This window comes from Salmo salar, chromosome ssa20, assembly GCF_905237065.1.
Source record: "Salmo salar chromosome ssa20, Ssal_v3.1, whole genome shotgun sequence".
Classification (NCBI taxonomy): domain Eukaryota; kingdom Metazoa; phylum Chordata; class Actinopteri; order Salmoniformes; family Salmonidae; genus Salmo; species Salmo salar.
In genome coordinates, this window is record NC_059461.1 from 53,208,726 (window position 1) to 53,232,644 (window position 23,919).

General features: G+C 42.4%; 1 protein-coding gene across 2 annotated transcripts in view; it reads left to right on the plus strand.

The window, feature by feature from the left end:
• The window catches only part of LOC106580804 (immunoglobulin superfamily member 11), a 97,804-nt gene extending 78,321 nt beyond the window's left edge, over window positions 1-19,483 (plus strand). For both annotated transcript variants that reach the window (XM_014162254.2, XM_014162255.2), the window contains 6 exons: window positions 6,510-6,673; window positions 11,688-11,895; window positions 12,184-12,339; window positions 13,486-13,608; window positions 15,478-15,625; window positions 16,809-19,483. In XM_014162254.2, the coding sequence (XP_014017729.1) occupies window positions 6,510-6,673; window positions 11,688-11,895; window positions 12,184-12,339; window positions 13,486-13,608; window positions 15,478-15,625; window positions 16,809-17,334 (1,325 nt within the window). In that variant the 3' untranslated portion in view covers window positions 17,335-19,483. The remainder of the gene's footprint in view (window positions 1-6,509; window positions 6,674-11,687; window positions 11,896-12,183; window positions 12,340-13,485; window positions 13,609-15,477; window positions 15,626-16,808) is intronic.
• The last annotated feature ends 4,436 nt before the right edge of the window (window positions 19,484-23,919 follow it).

A 23,919-nucleotide genomic window follows, 5' to 3' on the forward strand; every position in this document is an offset into this window, starting at 1 on the left:
CCACATTGATTCAATGTCATCACATAGAATTTTTGGGTTGAAATTACGTGGAAACAGTAGGTCTGGTGCAGCTCTCTCTCTCACAGAAAAGAGATACATAAAAAACAAACACATGTGAAGTGGTCAACTGATTATTCATGTTGTTTTTGAAACAAACATTCACATACATTTTCACATTCTGGTGACCTTATGAGGGCTTAATAAAATGGGCCTACAGGATCCATTTCCAAACCATATAATTCTATTTTTTTCAGGTGGTTCTTTACATTTCTCCTTAGATGGTCTCTTATCTAAGGATGGCGGGGGAATGGGTGTGGGGGTGTATTCTGGCAGGTATGCTGGGGCTGTTCTGACTCATCATCAGCCCATTACATTTTAAGACACACCACTAAGTACTTTTAGTAGTCCATTATCAACCATTAAGTACTCAAGTTTTGGTATACCATTTTACAGTCTTGGATATGACCATTTCACTTTTCCACCAACAGGTTAAGCACTGCAACACTATCAGGCATGCCAGCCGATCACTTTGCCTTCCTTTGGCGAGAGATAATGGCTATCTAGCAACTCAAATAACACTCAATTTCCCCAATGCTTTGTCTGTCCCCAAGGGATGGCCAGGCCATGTGCATACATCACTCCAGGCAGTAAGATTTGAGTATGGTGCATTCTGCAGTCACAAGGGCTTAGGCTCTTGAGCACTTGTCCCATAATCCAGTGTTTTGAAAAGGAGACTCCAGCTGTTCAGGGCAGAAAGCTGCAGCCTTGGAGGAGTTTGGGGAGATAAGCGTTTGTGCCTTCCATTTTGCCTCAAGGGCCTTTTTCTTCTTGCGCTACTTCCTTTCTTTGCACTGCTATAGCTACGATATAGAGTTGAGAAAGTATTTAAAAAAGTATGTACATCATATCGTTTGGGTTCAGAACAGACCTGGGTTCAGATATTATTTGAAATCGTCGAAATACTTTGAGCATTTGATTGAGGCTGCCTGGAGTGCAAGATGGGTTGGGTTTGCACTTTTGGGACAATATTGTTGGCTGCTTTGCACCAGGCTAGCTCACTAAGTGCAGCTAAAGTATTTGAAAGAAAACAAATTCTACTAGAATCCAGTTTGGTTGTTTGGGTTCAGAGGTTTCAGTTGTTCCATTGAAATGGGACCTCCATGGCTTTGAAAAAGTCTCCAATAGCCTCCTGACAACCATGTTGTAAAGTAGAAGCAAAGCTTGAGAGCAATTTAGTGGCAGTAGCCACAACATCTTAATATAGCTTATGTCATCGCAGAGAAGTGTTTCATTACACACCCATTGGATTCAAAGGCCCAATGCAGACGTTTTTATCTAAATATGAAATCATTTCTGGGTAACAATTTAGTACCTTACTGTAATAGTTTTCCATTCAAATGGTCAAAAATAAACAAATAGCTTTTTAGCAAACAAATATTTCTTAAGCAAGAATTTCACCAGGACTGTCTGGGACTGGTCTGAGTGGGGAGGGGAAAACTGAAAACGAGTTATTATTGGCAAAGAGGTTTGGAACTCTCTTTGTTATTGGTCTATTAAAACCTATACCGCCTGGTGTTGGCACCAGGCAAGAAAAACTCCCTCATGCAAAACCTGCTGATTATAACATCTTGTGTAGATAGTTGTTGGTTGAAAATACAATCAGGAAATAACACTGATATAATGTTTTCACACTTTCACAGTGTTAGTTTCAGCAGATGTACAATATGATACAAAACCAAGAAAAAACACTTTTGACTGCACTGGGCCTTTAAAACTGTTGCTAGCCTGTGTGGTACACTATCTCTCAAGACGCGCTCACTGAGATTCTCCTGTTTCTCTCCTTCTGGAGCTTGGGCTGCGGGCTGAAGTGTGCTTGCCAGCGGAACAACGCGTAGGAAGTGGTTTTAGTCAGACAAGGAAGGAGCAACGAGCAATGTGTCAGTGATAATAACGTGACAGCTGGCTACATGCATACTCCTACCTATATCATTGGTTTATGTCGTATCATCATCCTGCATTATGGCAGACAAGGACTCAGGACATGCCTAATTTCTTTAAGTTGATTATGGGCATTGTGTTCCTCACTATGTTCAGATAAGATTACTCCCACTGGGCGTTGAACATAGATGGATGCATTTTACGGTAGGGCGTAACCCAATTGAGGCTTTAATATGTTTAGTGGCTCCAGAAATAGGTTGTTGTACATCCTCCCCCCCCCATCTATTTCATGACATATAAACAGGATAACGATTGGTTCATTTGGGATGATAGCACCTTATCAGTATTAGACATGTTTTTCCAAACCAATCCTACTGTTAGTATAGATAGAAAGATCAAATTGTATTTGTCATATGCGCCGAATACAACAGGTGTAGACGTTACAGTGAAATGCTTACTTACAAGCCCTTAACCAACAATGCAGTTTTAAGAAAAAAAGTGTTAAGGTATTTACTCAAATAAACTGAAGTAAAAAAAATAAAAAATAATAATAAGTAAGGAGCAACAATAAAATAACAGTAGCGAGGCTATATACAGGGGGAACCCGTACAGAGTCAATGTACGGGGGCACTCGTTGAGGTAATTGAGGTAATATGTACATGTAGGTAGAGGTAAAGTGACTATGCAGGGATAATAAACAGAGAGTAGCAGCAGTGTAAAATGGGGGGTGGGGTGGAGACAATGCAAATAGTCCGGGTAGCCATTTGATTAGCTGTTCAGTCTAATGGCTTGGGGGTAGAAGCTGTTAAGAAGCCTTTTGGACCTAGACTTGGCACTCCAGGTACCGCTTGCCGTGCGGTAGCAGAGAGAACAGTCTATGATTAGGGTGGCTAGAGTCTTTGGCAATTTTTGGGCTTTCCTCTGACACCGCCTGGTATAGAGGTCCTGGATGGCAGGAAGCTTGGCCCCAGTGATGTACTGGGCCGTACGCACTACCCCCTGTAGTGCCTTGCGGTCAGAGGCCGAGCAGTTGCCATACCAGGCGGTGATGCAACCAGTCAGCATGCTCTCGATGGTGCAGCTGTAGAACCTTTTGAGGATCTGTGGACCCATGCTATATCTTTTCAGTCTCCTGAGGGGGAATAGGCTTTGTCTTGGTGTGTTTGGATCATGATAGTTTGTTGGTGATGTGGACACCAAGGAACATGAAGCTCTCATCCTGCTCTACTACAGCCCCTTCCATGAGAATGGGTGCATGCTCGGTCCTCTTTTTTCTGTAGTCCACAATCATCTCCTTTGTCTTGATCATGTTGAGGGGGAGGTTACCACATTGCCAGGTCTCTGACCTCCTCCCTATAGGCAGTCTCATCGTTGTCAGTGATCAGGCCTATTGCAGTTGTGCTTGGCCATGCAGTCATGGGTGAACAGGGAGTACAGGAGGGGACTGAGCACTCACCCCTGAGGGGCCCCTGTGTTGAGGATCAGCGTGGCAGATGTGTTGTTACCTACCCTTACCACCTGGGGGCGGCCCGTCAGAAGGTCCAGGATCCATTTGCAGAGGGAGGTGTATAGTCCCAGGGTCCTTAGTTAGTGATGAGCTTTGAGGGCACTATGGTGTTGAATGCTGAGCTGTAGTCAATGAATAGCATTCTCACATACAGTGGGGGGAAAAAGTATTTGATCCCCTGCTGATTTTGTAAGTTTGCCCACTTACAAAGAAATGATCAGTCTATAATTTTAATAGTAGGTTTATTTGAACAGTGAGAGACAGAATAACAACAAAAGAATCCAGAAAAACGCATGTCAAAAAAGTTATAAAATGATTTGCATTTTAATGAGGGAAATAAGTATTTGACCCCTCTGCAAAACATGACTTAGTACTTGGTGGAAAAACCCTTGTTGGCAATCACAGAGGTCAGACGTTTCTTGTAGTTGGCCACCAGGTTTGCACACATCTCATGAGGGATTTTGTCCCACTCCTCTATGCAGATCTTCTCCAAGTCATTCAGGTTTTAAGGCTGACGTTTGGCAACTCGAACCTTCAGCTCCCTCCACAGATTTTCTATGGGATTAAGATCTGGAGACTGGCTAGGCCACTCCAGGACCTTAATGTGCTTCTTCTTGAGCCACTCCTTTGTTGCCTTGGCCGTGTGTTTTAGTTCATTGTCATGCTGGAATACCCATCCACGACCCATTTTCAATGCCCTGGCTGAGGGAAGGAGGTTCTGACCCAAGATTTGACGGTACATGGCCCTGTCCATCGTCCCTTTGATGCGGTGAAGTTGTCCTGTCCCCTTAGCAGAAAAACACCCCCAAAGCATAATGTTTCCACCTCCATGTTTGACGGTGGAGATGGTGTTCTTGGGGTCATAGGCAGCATTCCTCCTCCTCCAAACACGGCGAGTTGAGTTGATGTCAAAGAGCTCCATTTTGGTCTCATCTGACCACAACACTTTCACCAGTTGTCCTCTGAGTCATTCAGATGTTCATTGGCAAACTTCAGACGGGCCTGTATATGTGCTTTCTTGAGCAGGGGGACCTTGCGGGCGCTGCAGGATTTCAGTCCTTCACGGCGTGGTGTGTTACCAATTGTTTTCTTGGTGACTATGGTCCCAGCTACCTTGAGATCATTGACAAGATCCTCCCGTGTAGTTCTGGGCTGATTCCTCACCCTTCTCATGATTATTGCAACTCCACGAGGTAAGATCTTGCATGGAGCCCCAGGCCGAGGGATATTGACAGTTCTTTTGTGTTTCTTCCATTTGCGAATAATCGCACCAAATGTTGTCACCTTCTCACCAAGCTGCTTGGCGATGGTTTTGTAGCCCATTCCAGCCTTGTGTAGGTCTACAATCTTGTCCCTGACATCCTTGGAGAGCTCTTTGGTCTTGGCCATGGTGGAGAGTTTGTAATCTGATTGATTGATTGCTTCTGTGGACAGGTGTCTTTTTTACAGGTAACAAGCTGCAGTTAGGAGCACTCCCTTTAAGAGTGTGCTCCTAATCTCAGCTTGTTACCTGTATAAAAGACACCTGGGAGCCAGAAATCTTTCTGGATGAGAGGGGGCCAAATACTTATTTCACTCATTAAAATGCAAATCAATTTAACATTTCTGGCATGCGTTTTTCTGGATATTTTTGTTGTTATTCTGTCTCTCACTGTTCAAATAAACCTACCATTAAAATTATAGACTGATCCTTTCTTTGTCAGTGTGTAAACGTACAAAATCAGCAGGGGATCAAATATTTTTTTCCCCCCAGGTGTTCCTTTTGTCCAGGTGGGAAGGGCAGTGTGGAGTGCAGTGTGGAGTGCAATAGAGATTGCAACATCTGTGGATCTGTTGGGGTGGTATGCAAATTGGAGGGGGTCTAAGGTTTCTGGGATAAAAGTGTTGATGTGAGCTATGACCAGCCTTTCAAAGCCCTTCATGGCTACAGACGTGAGTGCTACCGGTTGGTAGTGATTTAGGCAGATTACCTTGGTGTTCTTGGGCACAGGGACTATGATGGTCTGCTTGAAACATGTTGGTATTACAGACTCAGTCAGGGACAGGTTGAACTTGTCAGTGAAGACACTTGCCAGTTGGTCAGCGCATGCTCGGAGTACACATCCTGGTAATCCGCCTTGTGAATATTGACCTGTTTAAAGGTCTTATTCAAATCAAATCAATTCAAATGTTATTTGTCACATGCGCCGAATACAACAGCTGTAGACCTTAAAGTGAAATGCTTACTTACAAGCCTGGCTACCGAGAGCATGATCACACAGTCATCCGGAACAGCTGATCCTCTCATGCATGCTTCAGTGTTGCTTGCCTCGAAGCGAGCATTGAAGTTGTTTAGCTTGTCTGGTAGGCTCGTATGACTGGGCAGCTCGTGGCTGTGCTTCCCTTTGTAGTCCGTAATAATTTGCACGCCCTGCCACATCCGACGAGCGTCGGAGCTGGTGTAGTATGATTCAATCTTAGTCCTGTATTGACGCTTTGTTGGCCTATAGAGGGATGGGAACAGTACACATGATGTAGTCATTAGTATTCTTGCTTTTCTTGTATGTATTTAGTTAGTAAATATTTTAATGTGATATTTCAAATTAAGATGTTTAGCTGTGGAGAACAGTTCAAAAGAGTAGCTTCGATATTACTTTGTGTTTATTTTGCTGTGCAGATGGAAATGTTGAGATGGGGTTGGGTATGACTTTGTACCATTAGATTAAACGTGACCTTTTGGTTTGAAATATACTGCATATCCATTTAGAGGTACAATATGCTGGAACTCTACTCTTCAACCATAGGAGATTTGAGAAACACATTCTTGAAGGGAGAGTGGAGAACATCATGCAGCCCTACTTTCTGCCCACGATTCACCAATAACTCCAAGAGCAGGGATTTCAGTGATAATTTAGTCTAAATGAGTTAACCTTAATTTTAGGCTATATCAAAAGCATTTAAATGCTTTCGAGTATGACTTTCTGTTAAATATTTCAGATATAGAGAATGTCTCTATCCACAGTAAATGTTTACGGGAAATGTTTCTATCCACCCACTAAATCTCTCTGTATGTTTTTCTCTGTAGTGAGCGTGAGGGCGTTGGATGTCACAGTGACCCAGAGCAGCATCCAGGTAGCCCGCGGCCAGGCGGCCATCTTGCCCTGCTCCTTCTCCACCAGCGCTGCTCTCAACAACCTCAACATTATCTGGATGGTCATCCCGCTGTCCAATGCCAACCAGCCCGAACAGGTAACCCTCCTCTAAACATGTGTATATGATCTGTGTAGTCTGTGTGCCTCGAAACCGTGTTAACCCTCTGAGCTAAAACCTAGGCATTAGCTGTTGAAAGTCTAAAGGTCTCAGACAAGGTTACCGGCCCATACACCACCATCACATCCCTCTCCACAGATCCATACATCTACGCCCTCTCCTTAACCAACAAAATCTCTCAACACAACGTTATTGACGGGCCAGACTGGTCACCTCAATGAGGATTTGTGAATATACTGTACTGTATTCCCATGTGACCCACATCAGTCGCACTTCGGACAATAATCACACCGCACGCATCTGTGCCAGGCCCCTGGGTATTGAAGTGTTTTCAGCGTGGCGTACGGCACTTACAACACACGCTTGGCCCACCAGACTAATCCGTGTGAATATGACGCATGTGCAGACTTTATCTATAGCCGAGCCAGAACCGGATGTAAGCGGCTGCTCCTGCATGCCCAAAGAAGGTCGCTGTTGTGTTGTAAGGCCATGAAACAAAGCACGCAGGTTTCTCCTGGCCCTTTGATTCGGTCTGATTTCCTCTCATCTGCAGCTGCAGGCGTCACAACCTCACCTGCCTCCAACACGTTTAACCTCATCCACATAACGTAATAATTTTCTGCACTAATTAACCTGGAGCAGCTGTTCACACCACACACACACACAGGCGCACACACACACACACACACACACACACACACAAACAGGCAGTCAAGCACACATATGCGTGAAAACACACACACATACATACATACATACATACATGCATGCATGCATACATACATACAATGAGAAGTAATAAACACACTTACATGACACACACACAGTAACCACACTCAGGAAAACATACATAGAGGTGCATGCAGCTGAAAAAAATCCAATCTTATCCAAATGTTCACACACACGCACCATGCTCACACACCACACCTACACACAAGGTTGCACTGCACAGGTATGTACACAGAGGCTGTTTTGACACAGTCAAAATGCACAGATGGAGAGTGATTTGCTAACGTAGAGCCATCGGCTGTCTTAACCTCCTTCATGCCTGTCTGAGCACCCTTTTGGTGTAAACGGCGAGGCTCGGGAAACATTGTGTCTGGATGATTCTAGCAGGAAGGAATTATTCCACCACATTCATTTGGTGATGTAGTCTCAGTGGAGTACAGATGTGGTGTGTGTGTGTGTGTGTGTGTGTGTGTGTGTGTGTGTGTGCGCGCGCCACCTCAGGCTTTCAGGCACCACTACAACAGGAAGAAGACACAGTCAGCTCTAGGCTAGCACGACAACACCTCATCAGAGCTACAGTATAGGTACAGTAAAGTATTGAAGACACCTACACTCATCAACTTGGGCAAAGTAGTTTGAGTGCAGCACAAGCATGTGAAATTCGCCACACGTTGCAATAGATACAGTATGTTTTGAGTCAATACCAGTAGAATATTTACCCGGTAACAAGCTAGTAAATACATACAATAATGACCTAATATGCTTACCTCTTAACTCTAACTTAAGATCTAACTTTTTTGTATTTTCTTGCAAAACAGAATTAACATCGGTAAGAACTGTGTCATTGTCTGTAGTTGCCATGCTTATTAAAGGTTAGTTACAGAAGTTGTTCGCTAAGAGTTATATTGGAATAGTCCCAGTAATATAAGGTATTGCCGTAATCCATACCAGCATTTTGTGCCTGTGCAAGAGTTCAGTAAATGTTTGAAACATGGAGAAACTTCTATTACAAGCGTGCTAGTACTGCTTCTTCATGTTGTCTGGTGGGCTGTCTGAAAAGTTCACAGTGGTTTGAATGTACACCGCTGCCAGTGTTGCGACAGCACAAGGTCACTGTAGGAAATGGCTGTCATGAATGATTATGTTTCGAGCCATACACCATGCATAATTTCTGAAATGATCTCATAAATGTAAGTTTATGACACATACATTATTCCTGGTAGAAAACAGACTACAATGAAAAGCGTACAGTCATTTAAAGTCCTACGGTTTGTCACGTGTTAAGTTTGATCACAGTATTCCATTCCATGATTTTTAGATGATATAAAAATGATATGATTTATATTCATTTATAGGATTTGTCTTTCTAAAAGAACCACGGGAGTCTTTTGGACGTCAACATTCTAATGTTGGGACTATGGAATGAAAGGCAGCCTTTACAATGCACACTAACTCTTCCTCACTTACCAGACATAGGCCTATGCATACTTGTTTGTTTACTAGTGCAGACTCTCTCTGACTGCTTCGTGTATTTGGTATCTTTTAGACCATCCCTGAGGTTATAAATAAGATAGAAATACGTTGTTGAGAGTTTAGTTCACCCAGCTCTAGATTAAAACACTCGACACTCATAAACCATCAACATTTTAGGCTGACTGACGATGTGATGCCTCTGCTCACTTCGTAAAGAGAGCTCTTCTAATTCTTCTGTTTGTTTACTCTAATCTTCCATGTTTAGGCTCAGATTAAACGGGCAATCTGCAGTCGCTACATACATTGTTGGACTGATATGTACCCATTTGATTCTTGAAGAATATCACTTATTAATGCCTCATGAGCTTAGTTCAACTGTCGTATCCCATCAGGACCCAAAATAGAAGCAGTTTTTATTCCAATGTTTATAAAACAGAGTAAATGTAAAAAAAGTCAGTATAGCCTCAAAATATGGTTTAAACTATACATTTGATAGCATTGATGGTCAGTACTTGTGTCCATAGATCTGTCTATGAATTTCAGAGTGGTTACATTTCTCCAACCCCATCCCTCAGCTTTTTAACGAAACAGTGGTGGGGAGAACGCTTTGTTGACGTTTCAACTGCTGATTGACGCTTTAATGCAGAAAGCGTGCAGATGGTGAGGCCTGGTGTGTAGAGCCTTGGAAATGAATCTGTCCATTCTTCTTGACTCCCTAATAAAACACTGCTGTATCCTGATGCTAGGTGTTACAGGAAGTATAGGAGATGATCCAGACCAGGGTCCTATTCACTAGGCATGAAACGGAAAAAAATGGGCTGAAACTATCTGAACTTGCCCAATAAGAAACGCTTGTTTTTAACTTTTTGCAATGTTTTGCTTTACGTTGTGCCCTAATAAATACAACCCATGTCATGGCTGATGAGTGTTGGGAGGGGGGTTGTTCAGTGGTTTACAGGCTGGTAGACGGGATGGGAAGGCAGAGGGATATGGCAGTGGACATGGTCTTTGGGGCCAGGCCAGTTCTTACTAGGGATCACCGCCATCTGCACACTGTCCATGACCTCTTTTCCTGGCTATGCGTTAGGTCACCAATGAGGTCACACGAGAGTGAAGGGTGATCTCACGCACGCACACACACATAGATACACAGTGGCTGCTGCGGTTGCGGGTGCGTTTGGGTCTCATCACAGCTGAAGGGCTGCCTATTCATCTGCACATAAGAGGACAAAGCGTACAGCGCTCAGGAAATTTCGGCTCCGCAATTTACATGCAGTAAAGCAGCAGTGTGGAGGGAGAGATGGAGGGAGGAAGGGAGAGGGGAGAACATCAGCCCTACTGAGACGGTTCTGTGGCTCCCTGGCTCCCTGGGTTCTTTGAACAGAACAGTTCAATGGGGTTTCTTTCAAACAACGCTGAATAGCCTCCCTGATTCCCCAGCATGCTTTTGTGTGCCTGGCTGAAGGGTTAGGTGTTTTTTTTTATTTAGAAGGTGCGCACAAATGGCTGCTTCTATCAGAGTTCAAAGCAACAAAAAGCTTTTGAACATCCCCGACTCTCAAACATGCAGCTCGGAAGAGCTCAAATCAACACGAGGTTTCATTTCAATAGTACTTATATTTTTCGGGATGTTTTTCCACTTTGGCATCACTTTTCTGAAGAGAAATTGCATTGCTGATGAATTGATCATGTCAATGGCGTTAGGCTTCTTCATATTATTACCATAGTTACCATAGTTTGGTGTTTTAGTTCCTTGTTGTGTATCATTGTAACAGTATGTTGACCACTAAGCTGTGCATGGAAGTTGCTCATAAATTCATGCTTGCTGTAATGTAAAATACATTTATAGTTCAGAACATTTTGAAATGATCATATTCTGTGTATTATCATCCAAGAACAGCCATGTTATACATGGATGGACCACCTTCCATCCTTTCAGCTGTCAAATGATGCTTCAGTTTATACTGCAACACTATGTCGCCCTCTTGTGAAAGTTTGTTGCACCTGCACTCTTTAATGTCCAGAAACCTCATGCACTCACTTGCCTGGCTGTTGATTCTCTGTTGTTTGGTTTTATTTAACGCTGGGATGAGGTATTGCATTTTAATTAACTTAATTAAACATTACTTGTTGACTTATCTCCAGTGTGTACCAGAGAAAGGCTTTTTAAACTTTATACGATTACATTACTTGGGCTCCCGAGTGGAGCAGCGGTCTAAGGCACTTCATCTCAGTGCTAGAGGCGTCACTACAGACACCCTGGTTCCATTCCAGGCTGTATCACAACTGGCCGGGATTGGGAGTCCCATAAGGAGGAACATAATTGGCCCAGGTTTGGCCGGTGTAGGCCGTCATTATAAATAAGATTTTGTTCTTAACTGACTTGCCTTGTTAAATAAAAAAGCAATGATTGTTTTTCCATTCAGATTTAAGATACTGTCATTCCGTTTATTTCCTCAAGATCCAACAATTCAGACATTTTGTTTGTGCATCAATTGACATCAAGGTAATGCATTTCCCCCTGCTGACCCAGGATGGACACAGTTGGCCACAGTTTCCTAAAGTCACACCTGGATGTACAGTGACAGGAAACGACTGATGTTCCATAGAAATAGAAGTAGGTCTTTGGCACATCCTAGAAAAAGAACAGAAAGACCTGCACACTGTACGTTCCTAATCACCACCTAATGACCAACATATCGATCCATAGGGCTCTTCGTTAGGTCAAACTAATGATATTCCATAGAAACGGCGTGAGTGAATCTCTGCCTTTTTGTCTTTCTCATCTCAGGTGATCATCTACCAAGGTGGCCAAGTGTTCAGTCTAGCCAACCACTTAAATGGCCGGGTGGGTTTTGTGGCCACCATGCCCAGCACAAGTGCCTCTATCTTCATCAACAACACCCAGCTGTCAGACACGGGGACCTACCAGTGCCTGGTCAACAACCTCCCCGACAGAGGGGGGCGTAACATCGGGGTCATTGGCCTCACCGTGCTGGGTAAAACACTCACTGCGGCATTAGAATTACAATTAAGGAGTTGCATACTATGCATATATAGCTTTTATTTTGACTAATGAGTCTCCTAAGCTGGTTTTAAAGATGATTCTTATAGCATGTTGGGACACCACAGTTCTGTATGTGTATGCTATAAAAACAAGACCTGCTTTGGATAAGAGAATCTATTAAATTACTAAAATGTAATGTAAAATGTAGGAGGCTAGGATCTGTCTGTGCTGATCGATAAGGTACTAACCATACCCCTCTCTCTCCCTCCTGTCTCTCCAGTGCCCCCCTCGGTGCCCGCATGCCGTATCCAGGGCACACTGGATGTGGGCGCTGACATCATGCTGATGTGCAGCAGCGAGGAGGGGATTCCCACGCCCACCTACGCCTGGGAGAAGCTGGAGTCACTGCCCAAGCTGCCCCACACCGCCATGCAAGGTATTAAACCCCTGGCCGTGGGCGTGCCCTTTTGCCCCACCTTCGCTGGTAAATCAACAAGTATCTTTGGTAACGTAATCGTGGCTCAGCCCGCCCGCCCCCAACTCTGCCCCTCAGAGTGCCACCACCCACCCTGGTCCAGTTCAGGGCCTGCATTCACAAAGCATCTCAGAGTAGGAGCTGGTCACGAGTTCCTGTCATTTTATTCATTATGATCTACAATGCAAACTGATCCTAGATCAGCACTCCGACTCTGAGAAGTGTTTTATTTAATGCGGACCCAGTTGTGTGTGTGTGTGTGTGTGTGAGCCGTGCATTGGCCTCTCCTCTCTCTCTCTCCAGCTGTGTCATCACAGCACAGTGTGATTCTTACTGTACTACACTACTGCTCACTTCAACACAAGGCTACCCTCCACAAGGACCAATCGGCTTAGGTTTCCTTAATTTCTCCTGCTCCTGTCGGTCTTTGTTGTTTTACACAGTAGATATCAACTGCACCAACACTGCCACCATAATATCTGTCTGCAAAACAGCCCATGTTGCAGAGAAGAGGGTACTGGTGAAATCTAGACCAGTAATCTGGATTTAGTGCTTATGTGGTTTGTTCCATGCTCTTGTGGTAGCCTTTTCTTAAAGGCAGTGGTGTAATATAACGTAATACTCCATAAAGTATCAGACGTATGAACGATGGCACTGTAACCGGGTTTATATCAGCAAGGTACTGTATAATGTACAAAATATACACCAGCCGTTTTACAGTAACTGATTTGGCACCCTCTATTGGGTTTTTGCCAGTAGTCCAAGTTACAGTACCATATCCTAAAGCAAGTTGAATAATACTGTTACTTGAAGTAACATATCTGCATAATGCTGAATAAGCTTTGCTCAACAATTATTTCAACAGCCTAAATGATTTGAAATTATTTTGGTTATTTCAATTATGTAAGTAATTTATGAATGTTTTGGAACACTTTACAAGCAAATATTTACATTAATCATTAGTCCTAAAGGAATTTCATGCATATTTAATCCCAATGCATTTTAATGAGATGTTTTTGTGTCTTGTCTATTTGTTCTGGGGTTGTGGATGGTGTTCAACAGTGATGTTTTAACCCCAGACTGGCATGGTTTGTGTTTAAACCCCAGACCAGATGCAAGGGACCGTAACACTGAGGAACATCAGTACCAGTACTTCTGGTCTGTACCAGTGTACAGCCTCCAACGCCATCGCCAAGAGCACCTGTCTACTCAGCCTGCAGGTTGTGGCACGTAAGTACCCAACATAATGATGACATAAGTACAGCTTTGTGCAGTACCATTCTGAATAAAATAAACACTCTTGGAATGTATCAATGGTAAATCCTTTGAATAGACATAAATACACAATAAATTGGCTTCTACTTCCAGCTTATACATACTACATACATTTCAGACAGTATATTTTATATTAGTTATGTTTTGTTTGTTTTTAGTCCCAGCATTCAGCTACTCTAGGAAAACGTTGTTCCCAACGCTCCCCCTCTCCCAATTCCACCCCTGCCAGTAGGTAGTAACACTGTCACCTGAGTTAGTATGCTGCGACTGCACTCGCCTGACCCCGCCTTTGAGTAGACAGTCACTGACACCAGTGACAACTTTAGTGAGTGGCTCGTTTGGGGTTTGTGATTGTTTAAAGGAGTAAATGGCATGTCACCGGTTGTCACTGGCGGGGCGACTGTGGCTGTGGTGAGTGCTCTGACAGAGGCTCGGAGGCTGTCTGTTTGTCAGGGAGGGGACCCACTGTTAGATCAGGAGGGTGATCCTATAAAATCTTTATCGCCACTCAGCCATCTGTTCAGCCTTAAACAATGAAAGCATCATTCTCCCAGTGTATGTTGCAGCATGTATGATTAAACACCTGCCACTGTACTATTCTCTCTGAGTTGTAGGACAACAGACTGACTAAAATGGCCCTCATAGTGGAAATGGCTAGTATTAATATACGTTTTTGTGGTTTTTAAAACTCAAACAAATCATTTCCTGATAAAAGCACAATGGTACAGGTAACATAGGTTTTATGGTACAGATAGTATGGTCAAATTCAAACATCCTAATAGACATACAGCCAAATTAAATCACACTTCAGTCCACTTCAATCTTTTCCCCCAATTCACTATGGTAGCATAATAGAACCATTTGCATCCATGGATATTGTAACGGCTGTCGTATAGAGGGGACCAAGGCGCAGCGTGTTGAGTGCTCATAATTATTTTTTATTTAAACTCAGAGCACTAAAGAAAATAACAAAGAGAAAACAATCAGCTCACAGTTCTGTTAGGTACTGAAGGCTACACAGGATACAACTAAACAGAAAGCAACTGCCCACAAAAACACTAGAAAACACCCCAACATAAATATGATCTCCAATTAGAGACAATGCGAACCAGCTACCTCTAATTGGAGATCATCCCAAAAACCTCCAACATAGAAATAGAATACTAGAACAACACATAGAAATAGAAAACATAGACAAAACACCCCCTGTCACGCCCTGACCTACTCTACTATAGAAAATGACATCTTACTAGGGTCAGGACGTGACAGATATATTCAATGTACTGTATTATCATATTAGTACAATGTACTGTATTATCAAGTACCTTTGATGATACAGACGAAAAGCTACCTGATCAAATAAACAGTGGCCACTGTGTGTATTTAACTCATTATGAAAAATGCAGACAGTACAAACACAGCTTTCCTCCCCCTCCATCTCTTTTCAAAGTGTTTACCTGGGGGGGTACATCATTACGTCCTGGAGAACCACGACGCATGTGGTTGGCATTCAACCAAAGCTCCTCAATGTTTTATTCATGTCATAATGCAGGCCTTACTCGAGTGGCTTCATTCCACAGATGAATAGGTGTTTGTGCTGTGGTTCAGGAGCGAGCCGTATTGAAAGTAGCTGTTGTAGAGGCATGACCGGTCATTTGTGATCTGGGTCCCGTTCATCAGTGCGCACACCGTAGCAAAACGTTTTGTATTGGAAAACAAGTCTTTCGTATTGGAGAAGTTCATCCCCGTTTCAGTCCATTTTCTTCTGTTTTGTACTTAATGAACATGACTTAGTCTCTCTCTCTTTCTCCCCTGGTCCTTCAGCCCAGCCCCAGAGTGTGGGTCTCATAGCTGGCACCATTGCCACGGGCGTGCTGGCTGTCATCATCTGCTCCCTACTGGTGCTGGTGACACTTTTCTACTGGAAGAACAAGAACAAATATGAGGAGGAGGAGATACCCAACGAGATCAGGTGGGTCTTTCATTGGCTTCCTGCTTTCTTCCGTTTCCCATACATCTCTGTCAACACACTAGTCTAAACATTAGAACCTGAACTCACCATAACTGTTCTGGTGCCGTGCATTTGATAGGCTAGATAGAGTATGTAGTAGATAAATCTTGAAAACGGAGATATACTGTATCCTTGAAATTGTACGATTACCCATTTGTAGTCAGTTTTATCCATTTGCTAAGGCGTTCAAACTTCAAACTCACCAACTTTTCTTCATCATACCCCAATTTTTCATTTCAAAACACTGTGAATTCTCTATCGCTTGTTTAAATGGCCTGCTATTCTTCCCCTAAATGAGTTCATAAATCAATTTGAAGATAAATCATTGTTGAAATGTTTCAGCTCTGAGCTAGTGGGATAACATCTGCCTCATTTGGGTGTTGATAATGTCCCTGAATTGAAATGTGGTCTGTGTGTGTTACCGCTTCACGTATACCACCGACATTTAACATGTTCTCTAACTCTATTTTCCAAAAGGTGCCCCCTAGCTGTTTAACTATTCATTTCTAAGTCCTAAATAAGATTAGTCATGCATATTGCATGCTAATTTAATACACTGTCTCACATCCCTTTTTATATCTCCATCGCTATCAGGTCCACTAAATTTCATCTGCAAAGAGAGAGCGTTCCAAACACTGTTAGTGGAGATCAAACACAAAATCTTCTTGAAAATGTTTTTCCATGAAACATTCACAGTAAGGAACACTGACTGCTCAGACTGGTGTTACAAATAGATAGATTTTCCTATTTAAAAACATCGTTTTTTAAACCGATCCCAATATTTGCAATTATGAGTCCATTTTGAGTCCATTTTCATTTGCAGCTCAGTCAAACATGAAGAAGAAGAAAACCCAGTGGAATTTAAGCAGCAGATTACATCATTGGGCATTGACTAAACAGTCAGAATTGGAAGAGACACCTAATTGAATATTAAGATGATATTTGGATGTTCCAACACACTTGGTAATGTAAAAGCACCAAATACGTACGTCACATATTATGATATTGATGGAAATACTTTAAAAGAGTGACGTATTACTTAAGAGATTGGGTTGGATATGAAAACCTCTTAACACTGAATTTTAACCTCCTGTAATTTCTGTAGTCCCTATAGTGACCTCCCCTTGCCCTTTGTGCTTTACAGAGAGGACGACCTGCCCCCTAAGAGGTCGTCGTCAGTAAAAGCGTTTCACGCCGATGCCTCATCCTCGGAGAACGACACCCTGACGTCCACCAACACCTACAACAGCCGCTATTGGCACAACCCCAAGCCCAACTACGACACCAACTCCTACACCCGCTACAATGGCGACACACGCCAGACGTTCCCTACGGGGCAGGCGGGTCACACAGGTCAAACGGGGGGACATGCAGCTCACACAGGACACGGGACACTGGCGCCGCCGGGCTCCGCCCCCCTGGCATGTCAGGCCTACTCCAATGGTAGCCACACCCTCCCCCCGCCCAAGACTCTGGTGGTCACCACCAACTCCGCCCCCTCCCCGCCCACCATGGTGCGCAGCAATGGCTCGGTCAGCCTGAAGCCCGTGACGGTGGCATCGCACGGCGGGTACACGCACTCGTACGCCGTTAGCCAGGCCACGCTGGAGCGCATGGGCGCCGTGCCCGTCTTGGTACCAGCCCAGAGCAGAGCAGGCTCTCTGGTCTAAAGTAAACTGTTACTGGGTTGAACCAGCCTGCCTCCCCACTTCGTCTCTGTTTCTCTCTCTCTCTGTTTCTCCCTTTTTTACTCATAAACAGGATTTTACATTACCGACTTCATCTAATGCCAACGTCTCCAAGTACAGGATCCCGTTTGAAAGCAGCACCAGGTGTTCTATTCCTATTGGTTGGTTTTGTATCTCTTCTTGGGTATGGTTTTCTCTCACTGGTTCCTTGCATTAAATGGCTGTAATCAGTGGGATTATCGTACAAAAGTCACACATAATCATCTGACGTTTCAGGTGATTGGGACTGTGGGTTTTGGACTCAGCACGACAGTGAGCATTAACCGTTTAATCTCTGTGTTTTAACCACATCTAGACGCTCTGAACCCTGCAAGTCCCATAAAGAAGCATCCAAACGTGCATGTACTGTATATTCCATTGAAAACGAACAACCAGATTCTTGCTATTATTTCATATCCCTCAGCTATTGCGGTGATAATAATTGTTTTGTATCTTTTAAAAAATTAAAGAGATGTTCTTTGATTCACTGCAGTGGTCTTACATGAACAGATCCATAGTGGTGGAAATGGCCTTAGAAGAGCAGAAAGTTACGGAAGGGATTTCTGGTGAAGTACCAAATGGCAAAGACAACAGAATGGCACAACACAGTAGGCTGGTCCTGTGACTGGACAGGGGGTTTCTAATTCTGTCCATTAGCTCCGACTTCAACATGTTCATTCGTTTTTGCACGGTAACACACTTTCATCAAAAACTCCTCTGAAGAAATGCCATTACAAACAGTACAGTCAATATATTTATATGTCTTTATTATAGAACGGTCTTACTTATCCATCCCGTTACCTCTACAGTGTTACACATGGGAGAGATGGAGCCTCTCCAGCACAAACTGGTAAGGGTTCAGCATTTACATTGATTAGGTCCAGTATTGATAACTGTGGTCTTACCTCAAGATTCCATTATGTTAAAACACCTTTCCCTGAAACTTGAATCTGCAGTTTGAGACGTATTGACGGTGTTTATGGAAGTACGCGCTATTGTAAACATGCTATTGATTTTGTTTTAACAAAATCCAATCTCACATCAGTGCTGTTGGACAAGAAAATATGGGGGACATCTTATTTCATACATCCTTTCTAAGAAAATGTATATTTAAAGGGGATTTCCCTTGAGAATGCTAACAATTACTGTTTTGTACCTACTGGAATTATTGTAACTACTGGTAGGCTAGGTTGTGAATTTAAGAAAAATACTTTTATTTCCAATGGATGCATATTTTACAACTCATGTGTCTTAATTTAAGATGTCTATTCATTTCTGTTAACAGACACTAAACTGGGTTTTGTAGACTGTTGTATTGCGTTAGTAAAGAAGGGATGTCGTTTTTTTTTTACAACTAGGTGTCCTCTGTGCTACAAGTTCGGGCAGTGCAGTTCATACAAAATGACAAAGTATCACAGAGACCCGTATACTAAAATGACTGTCTGCATCTGTTGATTGTAATAATGATGTAACCCTAGTGTTAACAAATACATACTCTACCAATTGTTTTCCAGGGCACTTGGATTTTTTTCACAGCTCCAAATTCCAACATTAAAGTAAGTTACTTAAGTATCCCCAATGATAGTTGAAAATGAAATGAATACCACCTGTAATGAAAAATCTAGGTTTGTTCCAGCAGTGTTGTAAAGTGTTCCTATTGAGGTAAGAATCAGAACATTTTGAGGGCCATGTTTTTTATACCTGAAACGAACTGCTGATTTAGGTTTTTATATTCATTTTACAAAATGATCTATCCTGCTCTTTGCATTTAAAGTCTTATTAATATTCAACTTAATCTTTCACTTGAAAGACATTGTTTTGATATTGTGTGATATTACATTTAAAAAATTGTACTATTCATTTTAAACAAAAAAAAAAACACTTCACTCCTGACAAAAAAAAAGTCTCCTGTATTTGGGGTCAGGATCTTTCTCATTCAGTCTCTACATATACTGTACCCAATGATAGCTGTGGTCTCTACAGTATGAATTTGGCCAATCAATGTGCTCAAGTTAAGTGTTATTGAAGTTCATTGAAATATGCTTCAGTGAGAATCCATTACACGTATTCAATTAAACCTCAAGTAAAGCAATATGGATGGTGAGCAGAACTTTCTGTCCTGGAGCAATAAAGACCAACCAGGTGAACCACATTAGGAGGACTGCTGATGTACAAGATAGACCTTTATCAAACTGTTCCTTTTCTGTCACTCACTCAGCTCATTGGCTTATGTGTTGTCTCATTCCCTCCATCAGGGAACCAAGATTATATTCATAACTGAATCATTTAAAAAAAATGTGCTTAATGCAGCCATGAGACTAAAACACTGTTCAGTATTATCAGGTAATACTCACAACTTTGGAGAGTATTCTTTGAGTTTGTTTGGTGTTCAGAGACTTGTTTCAACATCAGAGTGCATCCATATGATTCATGTATGTACTCTTTTATGTACAGTGCCTTCAGAAAGTATGCATAATCCTCGACTTATTACACATGTTGTGTTACAGCCTGAATTTATTGAAAATGGAATACAGAAATATCTATTTACATAAGTATTCACACCCCTGAGTCAATACATGTTAGAATCACCTTTGGCAGTGATTACAGCTGTCAGTCTTCAAGAGCTTTGCACACCTGGATTGTTCAATATTTGCCCATTATTCTTTTGAAAATTCTTCAAGCTCTGTCAAGTTGGTTATTGATCATTGCTACACAGCCATTTTAAAGTATTGCCATAGATTTTCAAGCAGATTTAAGTCAGAACTGTATCTCGACCACTCAGGAACATTCACTGTCTTCTTGGTAAGCAACTCCAGTGTAGATTTCTGGCCTTGTGTTTTAAGTTATTGTCCTGCTGAAAGGTGAATTCTTTCCCAGTGTCTGGTGGAAAGCAGACTGAACCAAGTTTTCCTCTAGAATTTTGCCTGTGCTTGGCTCCATTCCATTTCTTTTTTTATCCTGAAAAACTCCCTAGCCTTGTGTTGTATTGGATTTGCCTCAAACATAACACTTTGTATTCAGGATAAAAAAGTGAATTGCTTTGCCACATTGTAGTATTACTTTAGCGCTTTGTTGCAAACAGGATGCATGTTTGGAATATTTGTATTCTGTACAGGCTTCCTTCTTTTCACTCTGCCAATTAGGTTAGTATTGTGGAGTAACTACAACGTTGTTGATCCATCCTCAGTTTTCTCCTATCACAGCCATTAAAAACTCTGTAACTGGTTTAAAGTCACCATTGGCCTCATTGGGAAATCCCTGAGCGGTTCCTTCCTCTCCGGCAACTGAGTTAGGAAGGACACCTGTATCTTTGCAGTGACTGGGGTGTATTGATACACCATCCAAAGTGTAATTAATAACTTCACCATGCTCAAAGGGATATTCAAGGTCAGCGAGGCATTGGAAAATCTCCCTGGTCTTTGTGGTTGAATCTTTTTGAAATCCACTGCTCGACTGAGGGACCTTACAGATAATTGTATGTGTGGGGTAAAGAGATGAGGTAGTCATTAAAAAATAATGTTAAACACTATTGTTGCACACAGAGTGAGTCCATGCAACTTATGTGACTTGTTGAGCACATTTTTACTCCTGAACTTATTTAGGCTTGCCATAACAAAGGGGTTGAATACTTATTGACTCAAGACATTTCAGCTTTTCAGTTATAAATAATTTGTAAAAATGTTGAAAAACATAATTCCACTTTGTGGAGTATTGTGTGTAGGCCAATACCAAAAAAATACATTTTAAAATTCAGGCTGTAACACAACAAAATGTGGAAAAAGTCAAGGGGTGTGAATACTTTCTGAAGGCACTGTGTATGTACTCTGCTGATAACCCCGGGGTTGTTCACTAGCTTGTTGTGTCTGGTCACAGACAAGCACACCACTGATCTTTAACAATTATTAAAGAGCCACAGGTTTAGGTCAGATGAGCTGAGGGCATCTGTTTCCTCTGTTAGACATCTCTTGGGACCAATCCTAACTTCCACTTACATGTTTACTTAGTCATGCATTGATGTCAGTGGGGAGACAAAGTGAAAATTCAACTTAAAAGTTAGGATTTGTCCCATAATGACCCTGGCCCGAAACGCAACTGCTTGAACTAGAAATGGAGAGGCGGGATAACCACACAACCCAGACAAGTGATGGTGCAGTGTCTACTGTGGCCATAAGTTCAACAGGTTGTGTTTATATAGATATTATATTGCCAATAGTAAACAATGTAAATATGTAAAATATGTATTGTACTTAACAGTTTGATTGATATGAAATATGACATTAACACTGGAAGTTGTAGTGAATAAATATTGTTAATACATTCTACATTCTAACTGTAGTTGTGCTCATTGACTTAGTCATTTTAAGACATTTATTATTTTATGAGTACAGATGATCTTATTGGTAATAAACATTTGGAACTCCTTCCTAATATTGAGTTGCAAACCTCCCTGGATTCACCTGGTCAGTCTGTCATGGAAAGAGCAGATGTTCCTAATGTTTTGTACACTCAGTGTATATCATTCTGTACAGCTGACCAGCTGGCAAGTGTCACAGACATTTTCAACCTATCCCTGACCTGGTCTGTAATACCAACTTGTGTCAAGCAGACCACCATAGTCACTGTGCCCAAGAACACCAAGGTAACCTGCCTTAATGACTATCGCCCTGTAGCACTCACATCTGTAGTCATGAAATGCTTTGAAAGGCTTGACATGGCTGACATCAACACCATCACCACAGACACCCTGGACCCACTCAATTTGCATACCGCCCCAACACATTCACAGATGACGCAATCTCTATTGCACTCCATACCTTTGTAAGAATGCTGTTCATTGACGACAGCTTAGCATTCCACACCATAGTCCCCTCCCAGGCGGTGAGGGTAAGCAACAACACAGCTGCCACGCTGACCGCAAGACGTTACATAGTGTAGTGAATACGGCCCAGTATATCACTGGGGCCAAACTCCCTGCCATCCAGGACCTCTATACCAGGCGGTGTCAGAAGAAGGCCCCCAAAATTGTCAAAGACTCCAGACACACAAGCCATAGACTGTTCACTCTGCTACCGCACGGTAACCGGTACCAGCCTGGAACAACAGGATCCTGGACAGCTTCTACACCAAAGCCATAAGACTGCTAAATATCATTTCAAAAGGCTACCCTGACTACCTACGTTGACCCTTTTTTGCACTGACTCTATGCACACACACACTGGACTCTGCTCACACATACAGTACCGGTCAAAAGTTTGGACACACATACTCATTCAATTTTTTTGGTATACAGAAGATAGTCCTATTTGGTAAAAGACCTAGTCCATATTATGGCAAGAACAGCTCAAATAAGCAAAGAGAAACGGCAGTCCATCATTACTTTCAGACATGAAGGTCAGTCAATCTTGAAAATTTCAAGAACTTTGAAAGTTTCTTCAAGTGCAGTTGCAAAAACCATCAAGCACTATGATGAAACTGACTCTCACGAGGACCGCCACAGGAAACGAAGATCCAGAGTTACCTCTGCTGCAGAGAATAAGTTCATTAGAGTTACCAACCTCAGATTGCGGCCCAAATAAATGCTTCACATTTATTAAAGTAACAGACACATCTCAACATCAACTGTTCAGAGGATACTGTGTGAATCAGGCCTTCATGGTCAAATTGCTGCAAAGAAACCATTACTAAAGGACACCAATAAGAAGAAGAGACTTGCTTTGGACAAGAAACACGAGCAATGGACATTAGACCGGTGGAAATCTGCATTTGTTCTGATGAGTCTAAATGTGAGATTTTTGGTTCCAACCGCTGTCTCTTTGTGAGACGCAGAGTAGATGAACAAATGACCTCCACATGTGTGGTTCCCACCGTGAAGCATGGAGGATGTGTGATGGTGTAGGGGTGCTTTGCTGGTGACACTGTCGGATTTATTTATAATTCAAGTCACACTTAACCAGCATGGCTACCACAGCATTCTGCCTCCACAATCACCCAAACTCAACCCAATTGAGATGGTTTGGGAATAGTTGGACCGCAGAGTGAAGGAAAATCAGCTAACAAGTGTTCAGCATAAGTGGGAACTCCTTGAAGACTGTTGGAAAATAATTCCAGGTGAAGTTGGTTGAGAGAATGCCAAGAGTGTGCAAAGCTGTCATCAAGGCAAAGGGTGGCTACTTTGAAGAATCCAGAATTTTAAATATACTTTGATTTGTTTAACACTTTTTTGGTTACTACATGATTCCATGTGTGTTATTTCATAGTTTTGATGTCTTCACTATTATTCTACAATGTAGAAAATAGTCAAAATAAAAACTCTTGAATGAGTAGGTTTGTCCAAACTTTTGACTGGTACTGTACTTACACTGACACCCCAACACACCACATAACATGTGCACACATACATACAGATGACACACACACAAACTTTCACACTCACCACATGCGCTGCTGTCTATTATCATTTCTGTTGCCTAGTCACTTTAACCCTACCTATATGTACATTGCTACCTCATTTACACAGGAGGTTTCTGG